Raw genomic sequence first — 22,907 nt, forward strand, 5'->3', positions numbered from 1 at the left:
CTTGGAATTTCGGCTTATTCTTCAGCAAAAAAAAAAGCCTCAAGGCATCTCTCGGCCATTGAGAAACCAACCGCAGGAATGAACGGCCAACGGGGGCCTAGCCATGTGGTCCAGGGATGATCGTCATCTCGGTGGCAACACAGCAATCCGATCATGCAGATAATTATAGTGTGATCATCGATTTAGGGCTCCGTTTCCGAACGGAAGTCATCACGGAGCATCATCTCCGGCCACATGGCGCTGACGTGCATCGTTAGCGCCTCGTATTCCTTCCGGCTTCCCTGCTTGCTTCCTCGCATCCGAGCCAAAACAAGCACCCTGGGGCTAGATTCAAGAATGCGCATTATTCAAAACACTCCGTGAATAAGTCTTGGCTCATCATCAGGTCGCTGGATCCGTTGGATTGCGGCGACTTTGCCAGTCTGGACGGAAGTTTGAGAGTACACCGGTGGTTGCATAGAATTTTAGAGAGTTGTAGAATGATATGAAAAGCGAGGACGCCTGTCACTTCTCCAGAATCAATGTTCTAATCTTTCAATTAGCATAAACCAGGTGGTTAGAGCCTTACCTTTGACTTCGTTGCGCAATTCGGCTTGTGGGATAATCGGGTGCAGAACAGACACTTTCCAGGTAACTTCCTTTCCTCTACTGACCTTTAGCCCATCATGTCGATGCATTTCGAGCGCCCTCAAACCTCACAATCCGATTCTACCAACGGAGTTCCTGGCCAGCCATCCCCAATGGAGACTCAGACCAAGGCCACCGACCATCCGTGTGTGATTGGAATGGCATGCAGAGTCCCCGGCGCCTCGTCTCCATCGAAGCTATGGGACAACCTGATCAACAAAGTCGATCTACAACGCAAGATGCCCGCGGATCGATTCAATGTCGATGCCTTCTATCATCCCGATGGAACGCATAAAGGCTCGGTTTGTGACACCCCGAGAAACAGGCCTAGACTCGCTACTAAAGACTGTTAGACCAACGCCAAGTATGGTTACTTCCTTGATCAAGATGTCGGGCTGTTCGACGCCGGCTTCTTCAACATCTCCGGCAAGGAAGCAACAGCCATGGACCCTCAGCAGCGTCTGCTGCTGGAAGTTGTCTATGAAGCCCTAGAAAACGGTAAGTTGCAACCAGGCCCAAGCTAAAAACACCTTCTAACAAGATCAGCTGGAATCACATTGGACGAGATTCAGGGCTCGCAAACATCCGTGTACTGCGGCTGCTTCACCAACGACTACAACGCCATGACCACCAAGGACCTGGAGTATTATCCCAAGTACACGGTCACTGGCACCGGAAACTCGATTCTGGCCAACCGCATCTCGTACTTCTACGATCTCCACGGCCCCAGTGCCACCATTGACACGGCCTGCTCCTCCTCGCTGGTCTGTTTCCACATGGGAGCTCAGTCCCTTCGAGCCGGCGAGGCCGACCTTTCGATTGTTGTGGGTTCTGCGCTGCATTTTGATCCCAACATCTTCATCACGATGACCGACTTGGGAATGCTTTCTACCGATGGTCGCTGCCGCCACGGCGACGCTTCGGGCAGCGGCTACGTTCGCGGCGAGGGAATCACCGCCATGATTCTGAAACGCCAGCGACAAGCGGAAAGCAGCGGCGACTCCATTCGCGCAGTTGTGCGTGGAACTGGAGTCAACCACGACGGTCGCAAACAGGGGATCACTCTCCCATCTGCACAGGCCCAGGCGGCACTCATTCGCAGCACGTATCAGAATGCCGGGCTGGATCCGGCAGACACTACCTACGTTGAGTGCCATGGTACCGGCACCAAAGCCGGAGATCCTCGAGAGCTGAGAGCCATCAGCGAAGTGTTCTCGTCCGGGCGCGAAAGGCCGTTGTTTGTCGGCTCGATAAAAACCAATATCGGCCACCTTGAGGGTGCTTCGGGGGTGGCAGGTCTGATTAAATCCACTCTGGCTCTCGAAAAGAAGACGATTCCCCCCAATATGCATTTCCACGCCCCCAACCCGGACGTTGACTTTGACCAATGGAAGCTCGAAATCCCGACGAACCCGACCGATTGGAAAATAAAGAGCAGCGAAGCCCCCCGCCGTGTATCAATCAATTCGTTCGGTTACGGGGGAACGAACGCTCATGTTATATTGGAAGAATACAAATCGACCAATTCCCTTCCATGCACAGCCGACGTACCGGCCGACTTTGCCAACATGACGCGAAACAGACCTTACCTCGTTCCATTGTCCTCGCACTCCGAGAAAGCAGGAAAGCTCATGGCAAACAAACTCCAATCATATCTTCAGGACAATGTGAAGGTGAGCCCAGCCGAGTTTGCCATGGGTCTCTCTCAGCGTCGAACGATGCATCGGTTCCGATCATTCGCCATTGGATCTAGTGCAGAAACCTTGATCGGCAACTTAGAGGAGCCAGTTCCAGCGGCTCAATGGAAAAGCAAACTGGAGACTGCCCCTCGAGTTGGATTTGTATTTACTGGCCAAGGCGCCCAGTGGTTTGGGATGGGACGGGCTCTGATAGAACAATGCCCTCTCTATCTCCAGACTCTGCAGAAGTGCGACCAGATCCTACAGTCGCTTTGTGAGCACCGACCGACATGGTCGATTGTCACAGAGCTTCTGCGAACTAAGGAGGACACCAAGCTGAGCCAGACGGAGTATTCCCAACCCATTTGCACTGCCGTCCAGCTGGCGCTGGTAGACGTTCTAGCCCAGTGGGGAATCAAGCCCGCTAGTGTGGTCGGTCACAGCAGTGGAGAGCTTGCTGCCACTTATGCTGCTGGCATCCTCTCGTTCGAGAACGCTTTAATTGCTGCCTACTACCGTGGTGTGCACATGGGCGGAGGCGCCGCCGCACCCGATAGCATTCCTGGAGCCATGATGGCCGTGGGAATGACCGAGGCTGAAGTCAACACCGAGCTGGAGCCTTATGCCGGGCGCGTCGCAGTTGCCGCCATGAATAGTCCGTCCAGCTTCACCCTTTCTGGTGATAGCGATGCAATTGCGGAGCTACATGAGAAGCTCAGTGAAAGAAAGGTTTTTGCCAGGCGGTTGCAGGTCGCTCAGGCGTAAGTTGCGACCGAATGTCTTTCAACTGTATGATTATACTGACTCCCTGCAGTTTCCACAGTCATCATATGTATCCCCTTGCCCCGGGTTACGAACAGGCTCTGTCGAAGTACTCGGGGTTCAAGGCGAACAAGTCGGCATGTGCGTCAATGGTGTCCAGTGTGACCGGTAGAAAAGCAGATCCCAGCACTATGGGCCCAGAATACTTTGCGGCAAACATGACTGGAATGGTAAAGTTTTCCGATGCTCTGACGGAGACCGTTCTCGATGAGGAAGACCAGCAGAATGTCGATATCCTGATCGAAGTTGGCCCTCACCCGGCACTCAAGGGGCCTTCCAACCAGACGATCGATCAGCTGAAAATGAAAATCCCGTATATCGGAACATTGGACCGCAAGCAAGACGCCTACGAGAGCCTTCTTGCCACTGCCGGTCAACTGTTTGCTCTTGGCTACCCTGTGCTTCTAGAAGAGGTCAACCGGAACCAATTCATTGATTCTTCTTCTGGGAATCTCGTCAGCCCCAATGTTCCCCAAGTATCTCTCGAATTGCCGAGTTATGCATGGGACCATGAGCGATACTGGGGAGAGACGCGTGTTATCAAAGAGCATCGTCTGCGTCCCTTCCGACACAGCATCCTCGGCGCACCAGTGCCAGGTTCTCTCGCCAATCGCCCCCGGTGGCGGAACTTCCTGCGAATTTCTGAGATGCCTTGGCTGCGCGATCATTCCATCGACGGGAAAGTAGTTTTTCCCGGCGCAGGATACATCAACATGGCTATGGAGGCTGTGGCTCGCTTGGGCTATGGTTCCACAAGTGGCATTAAGGCAATTTCGCTAGCAGATATTTCAGGTAAGTGGCCATCCTTTACCGTGTTGAAAAGAGTGGAACCTAAGTGAGCCACAGTGAAATCGGCCCTTGTGGTGAGCGACCATGAGGTAGGAACTGAGGTGATCGTGGAACTGTCGCCCGTTGTGGAGTCCGCAAAGACCTCGTCGTCCACGTGGAATAACTTTGTTATTTTCTCGATCGATGAGTCTGGCAATCAGCGTGAGCACTGCACTGGAACGGTCAAAGCAGAGCTAGGGGACCCAGAGGCTCTCCCCTCTGGCTCTAACTCCAAGGCGGAGGTGCAGACCTTCCGTTGCGTTGGGCGCGAGCAATACTACCATCGTCTGCACTCGATGGGACTTCAATACGGCAAGACGTTTCAACTTCTATCCGGTAGCATCGACAGCGGCCTTGGAAACGCTACTGCGCCAATCTCCTGGCAGCCGGACTTGTTCTCTCCAGAGGATAGTGATCTCTGCATTGTCCACCCCGCCTTCCTAGATGCTGCATTCCATCCTGTATTTGCATCCATCGAGGGCAAGCTGGGTCGGACGCTCAAGGAGCCATACGTCCCAACCTTTGTGCGCTCCATGAAGGTCTCCGGGCTTCTGGAACAGCGGAAAGGTTCGTCGAGTTTCGAAGGCCAAGTGTCGGTTGAGACAAACGTCGCCGGACCCAGGACAGCATCAAACGACCTCCGAATTCAAGACCAGGACGGGCAGATGTTAATTGAAATTCAAGGCCTCGAACTGACTAACCTTGGTGCAAATTCAGCTGATGATGGACGCCGATCTCTGTTCTTTGGGACAGAGTGGCAGCCCATGCTCAGCTCTATCCAGTTCAACGCACGCGATATCCCCAAATTCCAGGACATCCCGGCACTTGTCAAGCTCTATGCCCATCAATTTCCAAACAAAACGATATTACATCACACCCGTTCGGTTTCTTCCACAGAAGAGGTCCTGGGCAGTCTTCGAGGCACTTCTGGCGAGCGACGCAATTTTGCCCAGCTAGTGATCTCCCTTCAAGACTCCACCGTTGTATCGACGTTTGATGAAATCGTCCAGCGTTGGAACGGTCTCGTCCGCGTGGCAACAAGCGAGGATATGGGAGAAGAGAAATTTGATTTGGTGGTTGTATCAGATACAACCGAAGGCTCCATGCATGACCGCGTATCTGATCAAGGATATATGCTGGTGGATAACTCTTCCGTGGAAATTCCCGCCGGCTTCCGTTCTGTCGGAAACTGTGGAGACGTACAAGTTTGGCAGAAGAAACCATATGCCAATGGAATCCATGCAAGACCTCTCACTATCGTCATGCCGACGCAGTCTTCGCCCGAAATCGAGGCCTTTGCCGAGGCTATCGAGGCCCAAGGGTCCTTCGAAACCGAGCGTTGCGACTTCCTTTCACTCGCCGATTTAAATCGCGAGCTTGCACAGAATGTCATTGTTTTATCCAGCCTTGACTCTCAGTTGTACTTCCATGCAAACGCTAGTGGTCATGCCGAATTCTATGCCGCGCAGTCGCTGCTCACCAAAGGCACGGGTAATATCGTCTGGGTCACCCGGGGAGGTCTTATGGACGTGACCTCGCCGGAGCAGGCGCTCATCCTGGGCCTTGCTCGCTCGGCACGAAGTGAAAATCCCGACCTCCGCCTTGTGGTATTTGACATCGCTCCCAAGTCCGGCCCAGCCCGTGCCGCCAGGCTGGCCTCCGAGCTGCTGGATCCTTCTATCGACGAGAACGAGATTGCCGAGCGCGATGGCACTCTGTACATTCCCCGGGTAGTGTCTAATGACCAGCTGAACGCCAAAATCCCGAACGGAGTTGGGTCTGAAGCGACAATCCAGCCGCTTTATCAACCCAATCGACCCCTGGCCCTCCGAATTGGACGTCCTGGGTTGTTGGAAAGCTTGACATTTGCGGATGACGCGGAAATTCAGAACGAGCCTCTCGGACCGAACGACCTTGAGATCGAGGTTAAATCCTCGGCCATCAATTTCCGCGATATCGCTGCCAGCATGGGTATCATTGATGACTTCAAGCTTGGTGACGAATGCGCGGGTATTGTGATACGCAAGGGAAGCGATGTCTCCGAAGCATTTTCCATTGGAGACCGCGTCGTTGCCTGGCGTCCGGGACAAGGAGCTCATCGAACAGTGGTGCGTAATCCGGCCTGTCTCTGCTATCGTCTTGGTGAGATACCATTCAGCATCGCCGCTGCGATCCCCTTGATTCTCACCACAGCTCATTACTCGCTGGTCGACACTGCGCGTCTTCAACCTGGAGAAACTGTTCTTATTCACTCTGCAGCCGGAGGAGTCGGCCAAATGGCAATTCAAATTGCACAGAACATTGGGGCAGAGATCATCGCCACCGTGGGATCTCCTTCAAAGCGTGAACTGCTTATAGACAGATACGGTCTCAAGGAGTCCCAGATTCTTTCCTCCCGAGACGACTCCTTCGTTCAAGGCGTTCATCGTTTGACCAATGGCAAGGGTGTGGATGTCGCTCTTAATTCTCTGGCCGGTCCTCTCTTGCATGCCACCTGGCTATCACTGGCCCCATTTGGGAGATTCGTGGAGATCGGCAAACGCGATATCCACCAGAACAGTCGGATCCCAATGGATCCTTTCCGACGCAATGTCTCCTTCGCGAGTGTAGACATGATCACAGTGTTCGAGAAAAACCAATCACTGGGAGCCCGAGTGTTCCAGGAGTGCTGTGGTTTGGTCCATGACGGCAAGATCCAGCCACCAGAGCCCATCACGGAGCTGTCCTACTCCGACGCGCAGAAAGGATTCCGCATGTTGCAAATGGGAACCACAATTGGAAAGATTGTTCTAGTCCCCAAACCGGATGACCGCGTTCTTGTCGAGCCAACAAAATTCAATCGTCGCCAGCTATTCCTGCCAGGCAAAACATACTTGCTTGTCGGGGGTCTTGGTGGCCTAGGACGCCGCCTCAGCGAATGGCTGTTCCAACGAGGAGCCCGCAATGTGGCTTTCCTGGCTCGTTCTGGCGCTGACAAAAAGGATGCTCGCGAAACAGTGGACTGGCTCCGGGCACGAGACGTCGAAGTGACCGTTTTTCGCGGCGATGTCACCGATGCTAGATTTGTTCAAGAGGCCGTCAACCAAATTGGAGCCACACGCTTGGCCGGGGTCTTCCAGGCGGCCATGGTGTTGCAAGATGGACCCCTGGATAAAATGGGCTTCACTCAATGGCAACGATGCATTGATCCAAAGGTCCGGGGCACCTTCAATTTGCATTCAGCGACATCGGATATCGACCTCGACTTTTTCGTCTGCTTTTCTTCCGTGTCCGCCATTCTCGGGTCCAAGGGTCAGGCCAATTACTCTGCGGCCAATACCTATCTGGATGCGCTCTGTGCCTACCGACGCAGCATCGGGCTCGCAGGTACAACGATGAACGTCGGGATGATCACCGGCATTGGAGCGGTGTCTGAGGACGCCAAGCTGCAGACTATCATGGAGCGAATCGGTTACGACGCCGTCAACGAAGAGGAGCTGTTCGCTCAAATCGAGGCAGCTGTTTCGAGCGAGCGGCTCAGTATTGCTGATGACCATGGAAGAGACGCACATCAGATCATCACAGGTGTCAATCTCCGTCGTCCCGACTACTATTGGGCCACCGAGCCCCGTTTCCAAAACTTGTACGCCAACCACGATTTCGCCGGTTCCGGATCTGGGAGCGGAGCCCAAAAGAACCTGATGGCGCAATTGCAGGAGGCGTCGGATGAAGCCTCCCGCACTGAGATTCTAACGATGTGCTTCTTGGAGAAAATTGCAGCCGTCCTTTCGGTGGACCAGGCAACATTGCAACCGAACCGAAGTCTTGCGGACTATGGGCTCGACAGCATCGTTGCCATTGAAATCCGCCAGTGGTTCTTCCAAACGGTCGCCGTCGAGATAGCCATGTTCGACGTCTTGAACAGTGGAAGCATCCAGGCTCTAGTCGACAAGGTCGCCAAAATGATTGTCTTAGGCACATCGGAGGTCCAAACTACCACCCAACAAGGGGAGTCTACTTCTTCTCACGTATCGGAGGCCTCGCGTGCCACCTTACCCAAGATTGTCGGCACAGCCATCGATGAACAGCAATCGAGCGAAGACGTGGCCATGTCCACATTCCAGCGCCGTCTGTGGTTCGCGCATAACATGGCGGAAGACCCATCTTTCCTGAACCTACCTACCGTCTTCCGCGTCAAAGGCAAGCCCCAACCAGATCTTCTGCGACAGGCACTCGAGGAGCTTAAACGGCGGAACGACATTTTACGGACGGCCTACTTTGAAGGAGATATTTTCTCTCAACAGGCAGTGACCGATGATTGCGCAGTCGACTTGCCTGTGCTAGACCTCTCCAACACCGTTGACCTCGAAGAGAGCCTCCAGCAACAAGTCTCTACTATGAGGCAACAGGCACTTGATATTGAGTCCGGCCAGGTCATGAAGGCTGCACTAGCCAAATTGGCCGATGCTGAGTATGCGCTCGTTCTCATATTCCACCACATCTGTATCGACAGAGGCAGTAGCCAGTCATTCCTCGAACAGATCACCAGCCTATATGACAGCCTGCGCCGCGAAACGAATCTCGATGCTGTGTCAAGGCCTTCTGTCAGCTACGCGCAGTTCAGTCAATGGCACAATGCCCAACTTGGATCCAAGGAGATGGAGTCAAGCGTAGAGTTCTGGAGAAACGAGTACCGAGAGCCCCCGGCCCCGATGAAATTGCTCCCGTTTGCTCAGATAACTCGGCCCGAGTTCAACGATTATCAGCGCCAGATCCATCGAGCAACGCTCAAGGATACCCTGCAAACTCGAATGAAGCGGATTTGCGCGCGACTGGGGGTCACCCCGGCCCAGTTCTTAATGGCTGCCTTCCGGGTCTTTCTCTACCGATACGGACAGGAAGATGTGCTGACGCTACACATGGTCGACGGAAATCGTCCTCATCCAGCAGTGAACGATACACTGGGCTTCTTTGTCAACGTGGTGCCTGTGCGCTGCGCGACAGATCTCACCGGCACTTTTGACGACGTCCTCAAGCAAATGAAAGATCGCATCATGAAATCGCTTGCTCATTCGCAGCTGCCCTTCGACGCCATTGTGGATGCGGTGGGCCTTGAGCGGACCCCCGCACACTTCCCTCTGGGTCAGGTTATCGTCAATTATCAGATTCACGGCACCATGCCGACCTATTCTGCAGGTGACTTTGACATTGTCGATGTGCAGGGTGAAGACATTCCGACCGCCTGTGAGCTTGGTCTAGAAGCACTGGAAGATCCGGCGAAGGGGCTTCTCCTGCGCCTTGAATCATCTAGCAGTCTCTACGGAGCAGCCGATATGGAGCGATTCCTCGATAATTTCGTGGCATTCATGAGTAGTGTCATCCGCGATCCCCGTCAACCAGTGGCGGATATCGACATGGTCGGACCCAAGGAGTTTTGTTCTTTGAAGGAAAGATTCTTCAACATGACATATACGGAAAATGAATGGAACAACCAGTCCGTGACTGACCGTATCGTGGACATGGCCCGCGAACATCCCACAGCCATCGCCATTGAAACGTCCGAGGGCGATGAGCTCACCTACCGGGAACTACTTGTCGCTGCAGAGAGTATCGCGACGGTCATTCGCAATGTCGGAGTCCCAAGCGGATCGAGAGTTGGAGTCTTCAGCAGGCCCGGGCGTGAGACCATCACTGCTATGATGGGTGTTCTGCTCGCCGGCTGTGGTTTCGTGGCCTTGGATCCCGAGTTTGCCAGCGAACGACTCGCCTTCATGATCAGCGACTCGGGTATCCCGTTGGTTCTCGCCGGTCCTGAGCTGGGAGAAAGTGCTAGGTCGCTTGCATCCAGAGCCTCTGTGGCTGTGCTGGATATTGCCAGTATACCAACCACCGGTGGTTCTGCTAACATTTCGGTGCCTCTAGAAAAGAATTCTCCTTTTTATGTCATCTATACATCGGTAAGTCTGGGAGAAGGGTGAAAGGATAGCAATAGTCATGCTGACACTGGAACAGGGCAGCACTGGAACTCCAAAAGGAGTGGTCCTCAGCCAGTCGAATACGCAACAAATGCTGAGTACTCTTCACCATGACTTCAAGTTCACCGCAAAAGACCGATTCCTGCACCACTCTTCGATCTCGTTTGATTTATCCATCGTGCAGATCTTCTCGGCCCTGACGGCCGGAGCTCGTGTATGCGTGGCGTCCAGCACCATTCGCAAGGACCCGGTGGCTTTGGCCGCATACATGGAAGCATCGCAAGTGTCGATCACCTACTTCACGCCGACACAGTTTGCGCTGCTGATGGAGCATGCGACTGAAAAGCTTCAAAACCTGCGGGACTATCGGATTGCCTACTTTGCCGGCGAGAGACTGCCCCTCCGTGTCACCCGGGCCTTCTACGACTTGGGCACCCCAGCCGTCGTGTATAACACCTGGAGCCCGAGTGAACTTGTGGTCCAGACGACCATTCAGCGTGTTGACCGGCCCGGCGAGAGCACTACCAATATTCCAATTGGATATCCCATGGCCAATTCCCCGCATTACATCTTAGATGACCGCGGCAAACCTCTTCCAGCTGGGGTTGTCGGCGAGATTGTTGTCGGGGGTGCGCAAGTGGGCCTAGGATACATAAATCGCCCCGAGGCTAACGCGAAAGCCTTCCTCCCGGACCCATTTAGCTCGCCAGAAGACAAAGAACAGCGCGGATGGACGCGCATGTTTCGAACAGGGGACCGAGGTCGATTCCTCCCCGGGGGCAATCTCGAGTTCCACGGCAGAATTGCAGGAGACAAGCAGATCAAGCTGCGTGGCTACCGAATCGACTTGGGCGAAGTGGAGCATCGCCTGTTCGTCGAAGCGAACAAGGATCCTGCCGGACCAGGAGTCATCGACTTGACTGTGATCGCTCGGACAGTGGTAGCGGGCGACGGTGCCGGGGATGACCGTCAGCTTATCGCCTTCGTTGTGCCAAAGCAGCCCTTGGGCCGACTACAAGAAGCAGAATTCGCCGTCCGACTGAACAAATATGGAGTCGAGCATCTGAACGCGTACATGCTACCCAGCGCGTATCAGTTCCTCGAGGCTCTACCCGTCACGATCGGAGGCAAAATCGACAGGCAAAGGCTCCTCCACGGAGATCTGCGTCTAACTTATCCCGTGGAACAAGACCTTGGCAAGACAGATCACGCCAGCACCAGTCACTCCGATGGAGAAGATACAAACAACATTCTCATGGCGGTTATGGACGGCTTCCGCGAGGTGTTGAAACTTCCGCGGGAGCGAGTTTTCCTGCCCAGTGACAGCTTTTTTGCCCTCGGAGGAAACAGTATCCTGCTGGTCCGGCTGCAGGCTCGCCTGAAGCGGGCACTTAAGAAGCCTCTCGCCCTCAATCCCATGTTCAAAACACCAACTCCACAGGGGATTGCGCAGATTTTGGGCGGCACGACAAGCTCGGCCGCGCCCGCTGCGACGCGACCGGAGGTCAATTGGGACGAAGAGACCAGTCTCGACCTGCAGCTGCAGCCTGCCAAAGCGCCCGCCATCGCTTCCACTGACGTGAGCTCCATCCTCATCACGGGCGCCGACTCGTTTATTGGCGTTCATACGCTCGCGACCGTCCTGCAGGACCCCGGCATCTCTACCGTGTACATTCTCGGGTCGCAGAAGCCCCTCGAGTATTCCGACGTCGAAAGGGCGTTTGAGCTTTACCGACTGTGGTCCGTCGTCCCCAGTCCCGAGCTCGTTGCATCTCGCATTATCTGCGTGGCCGGAACACTGGAGTCCCCTCGTTTCGGTCTGTCGCCGGCGCAGTTCCGCCGTTTGGGCAGCCGGGTGCAGGCCATCTACCACCTGGGCGGGTATGTCTCCCTGCTGCGATCTTACGACGCGCTCCGGCCGCTGAATGTCTCGCCGGTGCGGGACGTGATCGAGCTGGCCAGTCTTGGAGCCGTCCAGACACACATCCATCACTTGTCGACCTGGTCCGTCCCTCATCTCCAGACTTGGTCCACGTCCCAGCGCAGTGCGCCCGGGGAGACCATCGCCAACGAAGTTCCCGCGGGACACTTCACTCCCGAAGCAAGCAACCGATTCGGATACTTCAAGTCTCGATGGGTCGCGGAACGATTGATGGAGAAAGCCGCCGAGCGCGGTTTCCCCGTCACGATATACCGGGCATCCGCCGCGACGGGCCATCGGACCACAGGAATCCCGGAGCCCAAAGACGATTTCATCCGGACCATGATCCTGAGCATGGTGCGCGCCGCAGTGGTGCCGGATTTGCCAGACACCGACCGGCCGTTTATGGCCGACTTCATCCCGGTGGATTACCTGACACAGGGGTTCCATGCCTTGGCGACGAATGAAGCTCATCCTCCACAGGAGACCTCAGCGACAATCCATCATCTATGCAATCCATCCCCCCTGCCAATTTCCCGTATTCCCGAGTTTGTGGGGCGCCTGCTCGCGCAAGGCGATCGTGAAGGACGGGTCGTGCCCGTGGCGGAGTGGTTGGAAACGGTGTCTCGCTTGGATGATTCGTCGGACGCGCAGATTCGCTGGGAGGTGCTGAAGGAGTATTTCAACCTGGGGCATAACATGTTCGCGCTGGAGTCAGCTCAGACTCGGCAGAAGTTGGGACGGCTGGGGGTGGCGGAATGCGCGCCGATGGGCGAAGAGTATTTGCGGAATATGCTGGCGACCGACGCGGCCAACGCGCAGTGAGCGTAGTGAATGATTGGCGGTCGTGAAATGGAACAGAAGTGAAACTGGAGGAAAAAATGCTTGGCTGGACCAGGTACATTGGGATGGTTTTCTTTGTTACGGATCAAAAGATTGTATGTATTTCATTGAGGGAGATTGCCAGCAGCTCCTGGCGGGGAATCTGCTGGTAGGACATCTAGACTGGAATAATGACATTGTGTTTTTGATTGGTCTGTTTGTTTAGCAACTGTATGGCCGCACCTGCGATGAGACGTGAATTATTCGATTGACGGGGATGGAGAACGCGTGGAACTCCGAACGAGGGTGATGAAGGCGTAAAGAAGACGAAGAGCCAAACAGTCCGTGGGATGCTGCAGGCGGAGCGGAAGAGCCGTCGGGCCGGCATCCCCGACTGGTCTCAATCCCTCTCTTGATGGCTCAGTGCCAGATACGCAATGGGTTTAGAGGTAGTGGGCATTTCTGTGATTGAAAATTAGACGCTTTTATTTTATGCTTTTTTAGTTGAATTAGGGAAATTATCGGAGATTGAAACGTAGGGACAGAATGCCTGGATGGACAACTCCAGCCCATGAACTATATATATTCGGGTCCGACTGTCGCCAGACTCCCACGAACTCGGGGAATAAACAAGTTATGGCAGTGGGACTACCGGAAATAACTGTAAGATATAAAAGCATTGAAGTTGACCAAAAAACAAAAACAAAAACACAATCCCCCAAAACAATCTGTGTAAAAGTAAACGTAGTGTTACAGAAAGAAAGCAAAAAAATGGTCGCGCCCGGGATCGAACCGGGAACCATCTCGGAACCACTGGAGAACCAGGAGACGCTCACTTGGATGTGAACGAGATATCATAACCATTAGACCACGCGACCGATTGATATGATCTCCGGCCAGTCTTGAACCTATAAGGCAAGATTGTGCAAGGAAGCCTGCCACTCTGCCTTCTAGAGCTGGCTTTATTTATCATCCTAATGAGTGCTATAGACTACAGAGTAAGTATGGGAAACGCTAGTCCACCACTCTTCCATGCCAAGCACTCTCCTCCTCCTCAGCCCCTACGCAGACGCAGCCGTCCGAGAACTCGGCACCCGCTCATACTCCTGCGCCCGCTTGTCCAGCATCGCAATGCAATGTGGCGGGTGGAACAGATGCCCGCGTCGCATCCGGACGAATCCCGCGTACATGCCGCCCGCCACCATCACGGCGATGCAACTGATGCTGACAGGCCAATGGAACTGATCCGGTCGGGAAAAGATGATGGTGGTGGCGTACGAGCACAGCTCGAACACATTCTGCCAGGCCGCCTCCACCGATGAAAAGCTGCCCCGATAAGCGGCTTCCACTTCCTACATAGATCGTCAGTCAGGATGTTGGCGGTTTCCAGACCAACTTCATGCTCACCTCTTGCACAATAACCTGCACCGAGAGATCGAACCCCCATAGCCCCACGCGGCTCAGCATCGTCCCCGCCACGAGACTGGAAGCAGCCCAGATGCGCGAGTCGAGGGTCCAAAAGGCTGACATGGCCGCCGCCAGACAGCACATCTGCCAACTGACAAACCAGATGCCACTGCGGATGGGGCCGATTCGCCTCATCACGGTCGGCGCAATCCACGTCGCCGAGATTTCAAACGCCACGGACACCGTCCGCGCGATGCTGATCAACATGGAGTTGTAGCCCGCGGACAGCAAGTACGTGACCATCTGACCCCCGAACGCCAGGACCGTGAAGTACAGAAGCGCTCCGGCAAACGACGGAAGCAACGCTCGATGGCAGAAGTAAAAGCGCAGTTGATGGAGAAATGAACGCATGCCACCCGCCACGCGACGGAGCGGCGACGCTCGTGGGGATGGCTCGGCGTTGGGGTCGGTTTCCCCAGAGGACTGTTTCGGCTGCTGGAGATCAGGCACTGCTTGGTAAACCCTGGCGATGGCGTAATATTCGATTAGAACGGAGGCCATGTTCATGCCAAAGTTGGCGAGGATTGCGATCTCGGTGGAGAGGCCGTCAACCAGGCCGATGATCAACGGCCCGACCAACTTGCAGGTGAGATCGATTCGACGCATCTGCGCATTGAGGGCTATCGAATGAATTAGAACACAAAAGCCCGTTGGACCTAGCCACCGAGACGGCGATAGAAGTAGAACGAACCTCGAAGCGCCAAATCATCGCCCTGGGCAACGACCACGACCTAGAAGTGCTTGTTAATACAGCCTGGACTTCGTCCCACGCGACAGTGCCATACCCAATCCTTTTCCACCGCGATCATGTTCATGACCGAGCAAAGCTTTTCGACGCAAGCCAACAGGGCAAGGAGGACCAACAGCCATGGCGTAAATGCCCGGAGATCCAGGTCACCCCGTGCCAGGACCCAGAACACTGCGCAGGACGCGGCCACCACCACACGCTGAACAACTATGGGACCATGAAGTCAGTACATCGACAACAAAAAGGCCACGTGAGTTAATTTACCGATGGAAAACCGCACGACGGCCAGACGGTTTCCGGTGTCAATGTAATGACCGACCGCCGGCGCAAACAGAATAGCGGCGACCCCACGCGCGAGGGCATAGATTGACATGGGCAGTAGGGTATCGGGGAAGATATAGGCCAGGTACAGGATGGCCCCGAACTCAAACACGCGGGAGTTCCATGTGGAGAGAAAGTGGGAGATGTAAATGCGCCGTGTTATGGCGGGTTGAGGGCCGGCCACCCCGCTGGTTTCCCGGTCGGGATCATGCTGTAGGAGCGGACGGGCTGGCGCATCGGAGCCTGAATCTCTCGACGGTAAGGACATTTTGTTGCCTTGAAGCCAGAAAGTCCATTGGACGCAAGGTCATCACAGGCATTGAAGAAGAACACAGTCGATGGAAGGGATAGAAGCGGTCATACGAGGCGATCGTGGACTGTCCCGTCCCGAGGCCGGCTGGTTGGTCGGATCTGACCTCACTGTGGAGTCGCTTTGCATCTCCACGAACTACTATACAAGGTACCTGAGGTTATATAGCTAGGATAGAGTCGGTGTTATCTATGTCCTCGGAATGTGTTGGGACAATCTTGGTGGGCTCTGGAATAAAAAATTCTTTGGATAGTTAAACCAAAGGAGTCATCACTGGTCATAAGACGACCAAGGCTCGGGGCATACAGTACTAAGTTCAACGCACCCTTAGTTTTGAGAGAAATCACTGCGAAAGAAGACAACTAAAGCAATCAAGCCTTGCTTATTATCTGGAAAAAGACGGACTTAGACCCTATGGCGAGTAAGCTCCGCTATCTCCGTGGACACTGCAATATCCGATGTCAGACGCTGGAGGCCGCTATAAGTACCGACTGAGATTGCTCTCCTAGAGACTGATAACCATTCAGCAATTGAATACGGCCTCCTGAGGACTCTCTTTTCATCCATCCACGGAGAACTAGCCCGTCACTATGTCATCTACACCCAAGAAACAGCTCACCTGGCTCATCACCGGCTGCTCCTCCGGCTTCGGCCTGTCCCTCGTACGCTTTGCTCAAGCCGGCGGCCACCGAGTCATCGCCACGTCGCGTAATCCCTCGCGGACCCCCGAGCTGGTGACCGAGGTCGAAAGCAAGGGCGGCAAATGGATTGTCCTGGACGTCGACAGCCCTGCCAGCGGGGACGTAATCACACAACTAGAGGCTGCCGGCGAAGAAATTGATGTCCTCGTCAACAACGCAGGATTTTCAATCTTTTCCCCCGTCGAGACGGCCACCGAGGCAGAAATGCGCGCGCAGATGGAAACCATGTACTTCGGTCCTCTGCGACTGATCCGCGCGGTGCTGCCGCATATGCGTCGGCGCCGGTCCGGCACCATCGTCAATATGAGCAGTGGTGCCTCGCTGGATGGACGGGCTACCATGGGACCGTATGCCGGGGCCAAGGCAGGCTTGGACGGTAAGCTGGCCTCTAATGACAAGTAGAGGCGTCGGAGCTCATTGATTCACAGGTCTCACGAGAGTCCTCGCAAAGGAGGTGTCGCCTTTTAACATCCGGACCCTAACGGTGGTGCTGGGGACATTTAACACGAACATGCCTAATGTGTGCTTGGTTGGGGAGATACCTATGCACGAAGATTACCACGGAACTGTCTCGGACCAGATGATGCGGTTTTTAACGAGCGGGAATTTCAAACCCAATGGCGACAAGGATAAGGCCATGAAGGCTCTGTACGAAGTGGTGGTGGGCGAGGGCGTGGGAGAAGGACACCAGGGCGAGCAGTTGTTGCTGTTAGGCAGCGATATGACTCCACGAGCTAAAGGCGTCCAGGAATACTTGGGACAAGCCTTGGAGGTATTTGGTCCGGTCACCAACGGCGTAGATCTCGAGTAGATGCGCTGTCAAGGTCTTGTTAACAGATCATGGAGACGATAATTTGCGGTGTCTATGTAGTCAGCAATTTCTGTCTTATGCCAACGGAATACTTCTGATCATGGTACAAGAGAGAGACAGAGGGCAACATTCACACGATCTTTCTATGTTTCGCCTTTATAAATGCTGTCGGTAGATCTAATCTGGAAGATTGACTGAGAGATTTTCCAGCAAGGAAACGATTGAGTCTGCCACACGAGTAAACATCTTAAAAAATCTATTCCGTCCTCTGCTCAGACAAAGCTAGTTTCAGTCTCTCACACAATTCCACCAATGTATGACCGGCCCATTCGAAGTCGTCCATCTCCAGATAGATCTGCCCACTCAGCCGAGTCCACCAGCGTCCCTTGAAGGGGAAGATGGGCAGGTAGGTCTGATATTCTTCAATCAGCGTCTGCTGCGCCCAGTCCGACACCGACACGCGACGCCCCTTCCAGGGAAGAGTGACCGGCGCAGAGGTGGACAGCTCGATGGGCAACAACACGGTGGACATGCAGCAGTCCGTGTACGTTCTCGTCTTGTTATCCAGCACCTGTGTCCCAAGTATATCGGCCACCAGCCTGCCTCCCTCCTGCGCCAGCCGGGTGCAATACTCTATGATTTTCTTCTCGCCCCCTGCGACTGTGCGGCGCCACTCGATGGCTGCCGGCACCGTGATGAACGGGATAGTGTCGAGGGTCCCGACGAATTCGAAATTCCGCACAAATTCGCTCTTATCCGTGTTCACTGCCGGCGCATTGCTGGTCGATTCCGACTGCGGCACGAACCCGATGCTGGTGGGCAGCGTGGAGCGCATCATCGCCTGGTTGCGCTGAGGCACGTAGAAGACGGCGCAGGAGCGCGGCGTGAACAACCACTTGTGACAATTACTGACGAAGAAGTCGGGATCCAGCTGGGCCAGGTTCAGCTCGATATGTCCAATGCCATGAGCTCCGTCGATCAAACTCAGCACGCCCTCCTCACGACAGACCGCCGTCAGCGCCTCGAAAGGCAGCCGCAGCCCCGGGTTCGAGCAGACGGTATCGAAGATGGCGATACGAGGATTGCGACCCTCGCGACGCGACGCCCGAATCGTATTTCGGAAGGCTGCGACAAACTCATCGTCTTCGATGGGGTAATCGACGCGAACCTCCCTCGTCCGGACTCGGCACTCGGAGGCTTCGCAAAGGTATTTAGTCGTACTGCCGCAGGCGCTATAGATGACGTCTAGTTGAATAATCTCGTCGTTTCCATCCGGATTCCACGTCAGATTGCGCAGCACCGTATTCACGCCCGTCGTCGCGTTGGCCACGAAGACGACAGTAGACACGGGGACCTGCAGGAAGTCGGCGATGGCGGCGCGCGATTCGTCCAACAGCGGCGGGAAGTCATATTTAATAAAAGGGCAGGGTCGGGTCTCCCATTCCTCTCGGAGATTCTCTGCCTTTTTGCGAACGGCCGACGGAGAGGTGCCGTAGGACCCTGAAGTGACAGTCAGCCCTAGATCATCCCAGGAGGCGGGGAAGAACGGATGCACCTACCGTGGTTCAGATTGCGATAACCGGGAGCAAATGAGAAATGCTTTCTCATTTCATGGCCGAACGAGGTAGGCGCGGTTTCCTGACTGCGCGTCATCTTGATAAAACAAGTAGATAACGACAGAGTAGTCGGCTGGGGAGAGGGAAGGAATGGAATGGAGGGGCAGAGAGGCGACAGCGAAGAACTCACGATAACCAGCCACCAACAGCACTCCGGCCAATGACACGCGATGCCTCCGCTTATCTGACATGCAAACCAATGAAGGCTCTGCCCGCGCACGGCTTGGCTGTCCGGGGTAAAACTTAACAGGCGTTTAGGGTTGCTCGAGGGTTGCATTGCTTCGTGCTGGTCTGTTGTTCCCCACCCCAATGCACCCTTGATAGCCGTGGGTCAACTTGCACGGAGTACATCGCCCGTGAATATCTCCCTGTCAATGTGTATGGATCATGTTAGCTGGCTGTCTGGCAGTCTAACTCCTTGTTCATCGAGCGGTATTTCTTTCCCCGTACTATTACTGAGTGTACTCAGGTATTCTGGCTTATTTCACCGATTCTGAGTAGATCAATTCAACAACTACAACAACTTCAACAACCAGAAACCAAACAGAAGAAAGAGACAACATGTCGACACTTGACAATGACTCGAAACCCCCCAACCCCGATAAGATCCAACTTGATCGTCTGGAGGAGAGCGACGTGGCGCAGCGGGAGAAATACGCGCAGGAGCAAAAGAACGTGGGCACCTTGCAGCGCCGCCTGAAGGCGCGACACGTCCAGTTCCTGGCGCTGTCTGGGGCCATCGGCACGGGGCTCTTCGTCGGCATGGGCCAGGTGCTGTCGCTGGCCGGCCCTCTGTCCGCCGTGCTGGCCTACGCGATCACCGGCTTCAATCTGTACGCCGTGATCAACAGCATGGGCGAGATGGCCACTTGGCTGCCGCTGCCCGGTGCCGTGCCCGTCTACGCCGCGCGCTTCGTGGACGAGGCGCTGGGATTCACGCTGGGCTGGAACTACTGGTATCAGTTCGCCATCGGGGTGCCCATCGAGATTAGTGCGGCGGCGCTGATCATCGAGTACTGGCCCAACGGCGTCTCGCCCGCCGTCTGGATCACCATCTTGTATTTGGTGATATTCCTGCTGAACTGTCTCCCCGTGCGCGTTTATGGCGAGCTGGAATTCATCCTGGGGTCCATTAAGATACTCACTATTGTGGGCTTGATGATTCTCATGTTCATCATTATGCTGGGTGGCGGTCCCAACCACGATCGAATCGGATTTCGATACTGGAAGAACCCTGGGCCAATGCAGGAATATCTGAAGACCGGCGACCTCGGGCGGTTTCTGGCATTCTGGAAGGTCTTCATCCAGGCCACCTTCAGTTACGGCGGCAGCGAGATGGTCGTCGTGGCGGCAGGAGAAACGGAGAATCCCCGGCGCAACATCCCCAAGGCCGTGCGACGAATCTTCTGGCGGATTGCCATCTTCTACGTCGGCAGCGTCTTCCTGGTTGGGATGTGCGTCTCATCGCGCGACGAGCGTCTGCTGAATGCTATCAGCCATGGAGCAGAGGGCGCTGGCGCCAGTCCGTTCGTCATCGCCATCGCTAACAGCGGCATCAAAGTGTTGCCGTCTATCATCAACGCCGTCATCCTCTCGTCTGCTTTGTCCGCCGGTAATTCATTCTTCTACGCCTCCACGCGGATCCTCTACTCCACCGCACTGGACGGCAAGGCGCCGCGCATCCTGCGCTACGAGAAATTCGGCGTGCCGTATGCCTGCGTGGGCGTCACCGCCGCTCTCAGCCTTCTCGTCTATCTCAACGTCTCGGCCAGCGCCGCCGAAGTCTTCTTCTGGATCAGCAACCTCAGTTCCGTCAGCACGCTGATCGTCTGGGCTTCCGTGGCCATCACCTACACGCGATTCTACGCGGGGCTCAAGCACCACGGCATCGCGCGGACAGGTTTACCCTTCAAAACGCCCTTTCAGCCCTTCCTTGCCTACTTCGCCATCGCGTTCTCTACAATCGTCGCTTTCTTCAATGGCTTCGACGCCTTCTTTCCGGGCAAGTTTAGCGCTAAGACGTTCGTGCCGCCGTACATCGACATTCCGATCTTCGCCAGCTTGTTCCTCGGATATAAGATCGTTAAGCGTACCAAGTTCGTCAAGGTCCAGGATATGGATCTGTGGTCGGGCAAGGCAGAGGCTGATCAGTTGGAGGCACTATGGGAGGAGCCTCGGCCACGCAATTTCCTCGGTAGGTTGTGTTTTCCAGCTGTCCAGCTTCAATTACTGATGTTCACAGAACGAATTTGGTTCTGGATTGCCTAATACCACATCCGGATAAGACTAAAAGGAGATAAGTCGAGTTCGAAGTAAGCTTGGACTTATTAAACCAAGACTAATGTGATATGAGACCGCGATGGGGCATAGTGCTTTAAGTAGCAACTAGCAGGATGGCTTATTATAAGGGTACTAGCTTTAGGCTTCCTTCATAAATAATACTTGACTTAAATATAAAATAAATCCAAAATTCTATTGTTCATACTCATTAAAATCTAGCTCATTAATTATATCCAGTCCAACCCCATCTAATAACACCACCGGAAATCCGGACTGTCCGGACCATCTCGCAGTCTTTCCGTCGGGACGTCCTGCGCCCGCAGATTCAAGCCCTGTCGAGAATTCCGGCGCTTGTTATCCATCATCATCCACAGCCCCAACAACAGCGTCAACAGGATGCCTGTCCCGCCGAACGCCGCCGTCGTGATCAGCGCGGGGAAGTACTTGGGCGCATCCTGGTTGCGGAAGATATTCGAGCTGACAACGCCCATCAGGTTGGCCATGGGGACGGCAATACTCGTTAGCAGCATGCGTCGTCCTTCATTGGCAATGTTATTGTTATACCACACGTCCAGAAGGACCGACGGCGCCGAGGTTCCCCACGTCATCATGAACGAGGCAAAGTACGCGACACCAAGCGAGGCCTCGACATCGATGGAGGAGTAGATGACGAAGCCGATGAACGTGAACAGGAACCCCAGGGCCACGAACGGGAAGCGCCACCGGGTCCAGTCACTGCAGAAGGCGAGGATAAGCAGGACCACGGCGCCGGAGACGTTGGGCGCCACGGTGTAGAGGTTTGTTTTGACGGTGCCGTAGCCGAGGCGTTGGATGATCTGCGGCAGGAAGAGCTGCACGGACTGCAGAGGCACGCCGAGGCAGATCTGGATGGCGATGATGGCCCAGCTAGTGGGCTGCTTGAACACTCGCAGAGCGTCGCGAATGTTTAGTTTCTCGTTCACCACGGCGGAACTGTCGATCTGTAGTCGGAGGTATGCGAGTTCTCGCTCTTCGAAGGAAAGGAAGGATGCTTCTGATGCGGAGAGAGGCAGATACCAGAAGGCAAAGGCGGCGAAAAGCACGGTGCCACCGCCCTCGATGAGGAAGAGATAGCGCCATTCGGCCAGGGGACCGGACTTGATCTGGAAGACACCGAAAGCCAGCAGCCCGGAGAAGGCGGATGCGATGCTCTGTGCAGCGTAGAAGATAGCCAGGCGCCGGGCGAGTTCTCCACGACGGTAGAATCTATACCGGTGGGTTAGCGGTAGTCCATCAGGTAAGGACGGGGACGGGGAACTGAGACATACGTGGTGAGATAGTAGATGACAAGAGGGAAGAAAGCACTCTCAGCCATGCCCAGGAACCATCGGATGGCCAACAGCCCGCCGAAGTTGAAGACGGCCACCACCAGAATTGTACACAAGCCGAAGCTGAACATCATGCAGGGCAGCACCACGTTGGGGCCGTATTTCTTGCCGAGGATTCCGAGGAAGGGGGCCGTCAAGACGTAGGGAATGAAGAAGATGCTGAGAATCATGTTGTACTGTCCACCTTTGAGGTTGAGGGTTTCTGTGGAGGCCTGTTAGTATCAATGATAACGTGACCCATGAAGGATGGATAAAGCTACCTTCTAGACCGGCCGTTTTGGCATTGCCCAGGTTGGATTTGTCGAGACTGTTGAACAGGTACATGATAGCCAGCACCGGCAGGATGCGCAGATCGAACTTCCACACCAGAGATCGCTCGGCCCGCGAGTCGATGACGGCGCCCAGATCGGAGACATCCTGAATCTTGGAAACCTCTTCCGACGACTCGACGGGGACGGGTTTCGTGGGATCTGGGGTAGTTGTCGCCATTCTGCGCGGGGGGATAGTTGATTAAGGTCCATAATGTCCATGGCGGGTCGTCGACCTTTATATGAATCTTTCCAGGGCATCTTGAAAGTGGCAAGCGATAAGCCCAGAAGACCGGAAGTTTAGGGCTTTCGTCGACATCGTGAC

At 54.8% G+C, this 22,907-nt stretch overlaps 6 protein-coding genes and 1 non-coding gene across 7 annotated transcripts; 3 read left to right on the forward strand and 4 right to left on the reverse strand.

The window, feature by feature from the left end:
• The first annotated feature begins 597 nt into the window (after positions 1 to 597).
• On the forward strand, positions 598 to 12,948 carry P170DRAFT_463238 (putative LovB-like polyketide synthase). Its single transcript, XM_024852157.1, has 6 exons — positions 598 to 929; positions 981 to 1,125; positions 1,174 to 3,067; positions 3,121 to 3,920; positions 3,975 to 9,892; positions 9,948 to 12,948. The coding sequence occupies exons 1-6, from the start codon at positions 666 to 668 to the stop codon at positions 12,654 to 12,656; spliced, it is 11,730 nt and encodes a 3,909-aa protein (XP_024705167.1). The 5' UTR covers positions 598 to 665; the 3' UTR covers positions 12,657 to 12,948.
• Positions 12,949 to 13,425: 477 nt separating this feature from the next.
• Positions 13,426 to 13,531, reverse strand: P170DRAFT_t89. The gene has a single exon. It is a non-coding gene; the product is annotated as a tRNA-Val (tRNA).
• A 45-nt stretch (positions 13,532 to 13,576) lies between these two features.
• On the reverse strand, positions 13,577 to 15,457 carry P170DRAFT_454594 (putative iron-regulated transporter; the record flags this gene model as incomplete). Its single annotated transcript, XM_024851451.1, has 5 exons — positions 13,577 to 14,005; positions 14,061 to 14,740; positions 14,812 to 14,851; positions 14,906 to 15,075; positions 15,133 to 15,457. The coding sequence occupies 5 exons, from the start codon at positions 15,455 to 15,457 to the stop codon at positions 13,715 to 13,717; spliced, it is 1,506 nt and encodes a 501-aa protein (XP_024705168.1). The 3' UTR covers positions 13,577 to 13,714.
• A 632-nt stretch (positions 15,458 to 16,089) lies between these two features.
• On the forward strand, positions 16,090 to 17,011 carry P170DRAFT_404486 (SDR family oxidoreductase; the record flags this gene model as incomplete). The annotated part of the gene is made up of 2 exons (XM_024846532.1): positions 16,090 to 16,576; positions 16,629 to 17,011. 2 exons carry the CDS (start codon positions 16,090 to 16,092, stop codon positions 17,009 to 17,011), a joined length of 870 nt encoding a protein of 289 aa, XP_024705169.1.
• A 135-nt stretch (positions 17,012 to 17,146) lies between these two features.
• On the reverse strand, positions 17,147 to 18,706 carry P170DRAFT_508182 (PLP-dependent transferase). Its single transcript, XM_024854540.1, has 2 exons — positions 18,571 to 18,706; positions 17,147 to 18,511 (listed from the first exon to the last, which is right to left on the reverse strand). Exons 1-2 carry the CDS (start codon positions 18,662 to 18,664, stop codon positions 17,268 to 17,270), a joined length of 1,338 nt encoding a protein of 445 aa, XP_024705170.1. The 5' UTR covers positions 18,665 to 18,706; the 3' UTR covers positions 17,147 to 17,267.
• Positions 18,707 to 18,975: 269 nt separating this feature from the next.
• On the forward strand, positions 18,976 to 20,895 carry P170DRAFT_508183 (AAT family amino acid transporter; the record flags this gene model as incomplete). The annotated part of the gene is made up of 3 exons (XM_024854541.1): positions 18,976 to 19,059; positions 19,129 to 20,821; positions 20,870 to 20,895. Exons 2-3 carry the CDS (start codon positions 19,189 to 19,191, stop codon positions 20,893 to 20,895), a joined length of 1,659 nt encoding a protein of 552 aa, XP_024705171.1. The 5' UTR covers positions 18,976 to 19,059; positions 19,129 to 19,188.
• Positions 20,896 to 21,073: 178 nt separating this feature from the next.
• P170DRAFT_404497 (putative MFS transporter) lies at positions 21,074 to 22,816 on the reverse strand. Its single transcript, XM_024846533.1, has 3 exons — positions 22,535 to 22,816; positions 22,215 to 22,476; positions 21,074 to 22,152 (listed from the first exon to the last, which is right to left on the reverse strand). The coding sequence occupies exons 1-3, from the start codon at positions 22,761 to 22,763 to the stop codon at positions 21,156 to 21,158; spliced, it is 1,488 nt and encodes a 495-aa protein (XP_024705172.1). The 5' UTR covers positions 22,764 to 22,816; the 3' UTR covers positions 21,074 to 21,155.
• Between the last annotated feature and the right edge of the window lie 91 nt (positions 22,817 to 22,907).

Source organism: Aspergillus steynii (genome assembly GCF_002849105.1).
Source record: "Aspergillus steynii IBT 23096 chromosome Unknown P170scaffold_3, whole genome shotgun sequence".
Classification (NCBI taxonomy): Eukaryota; Fungi; Ascomycota; class Eurotiomycetes; order Eurotiales; family Aspergillaceae; genus Aspergillus; species Aspergillus steynii.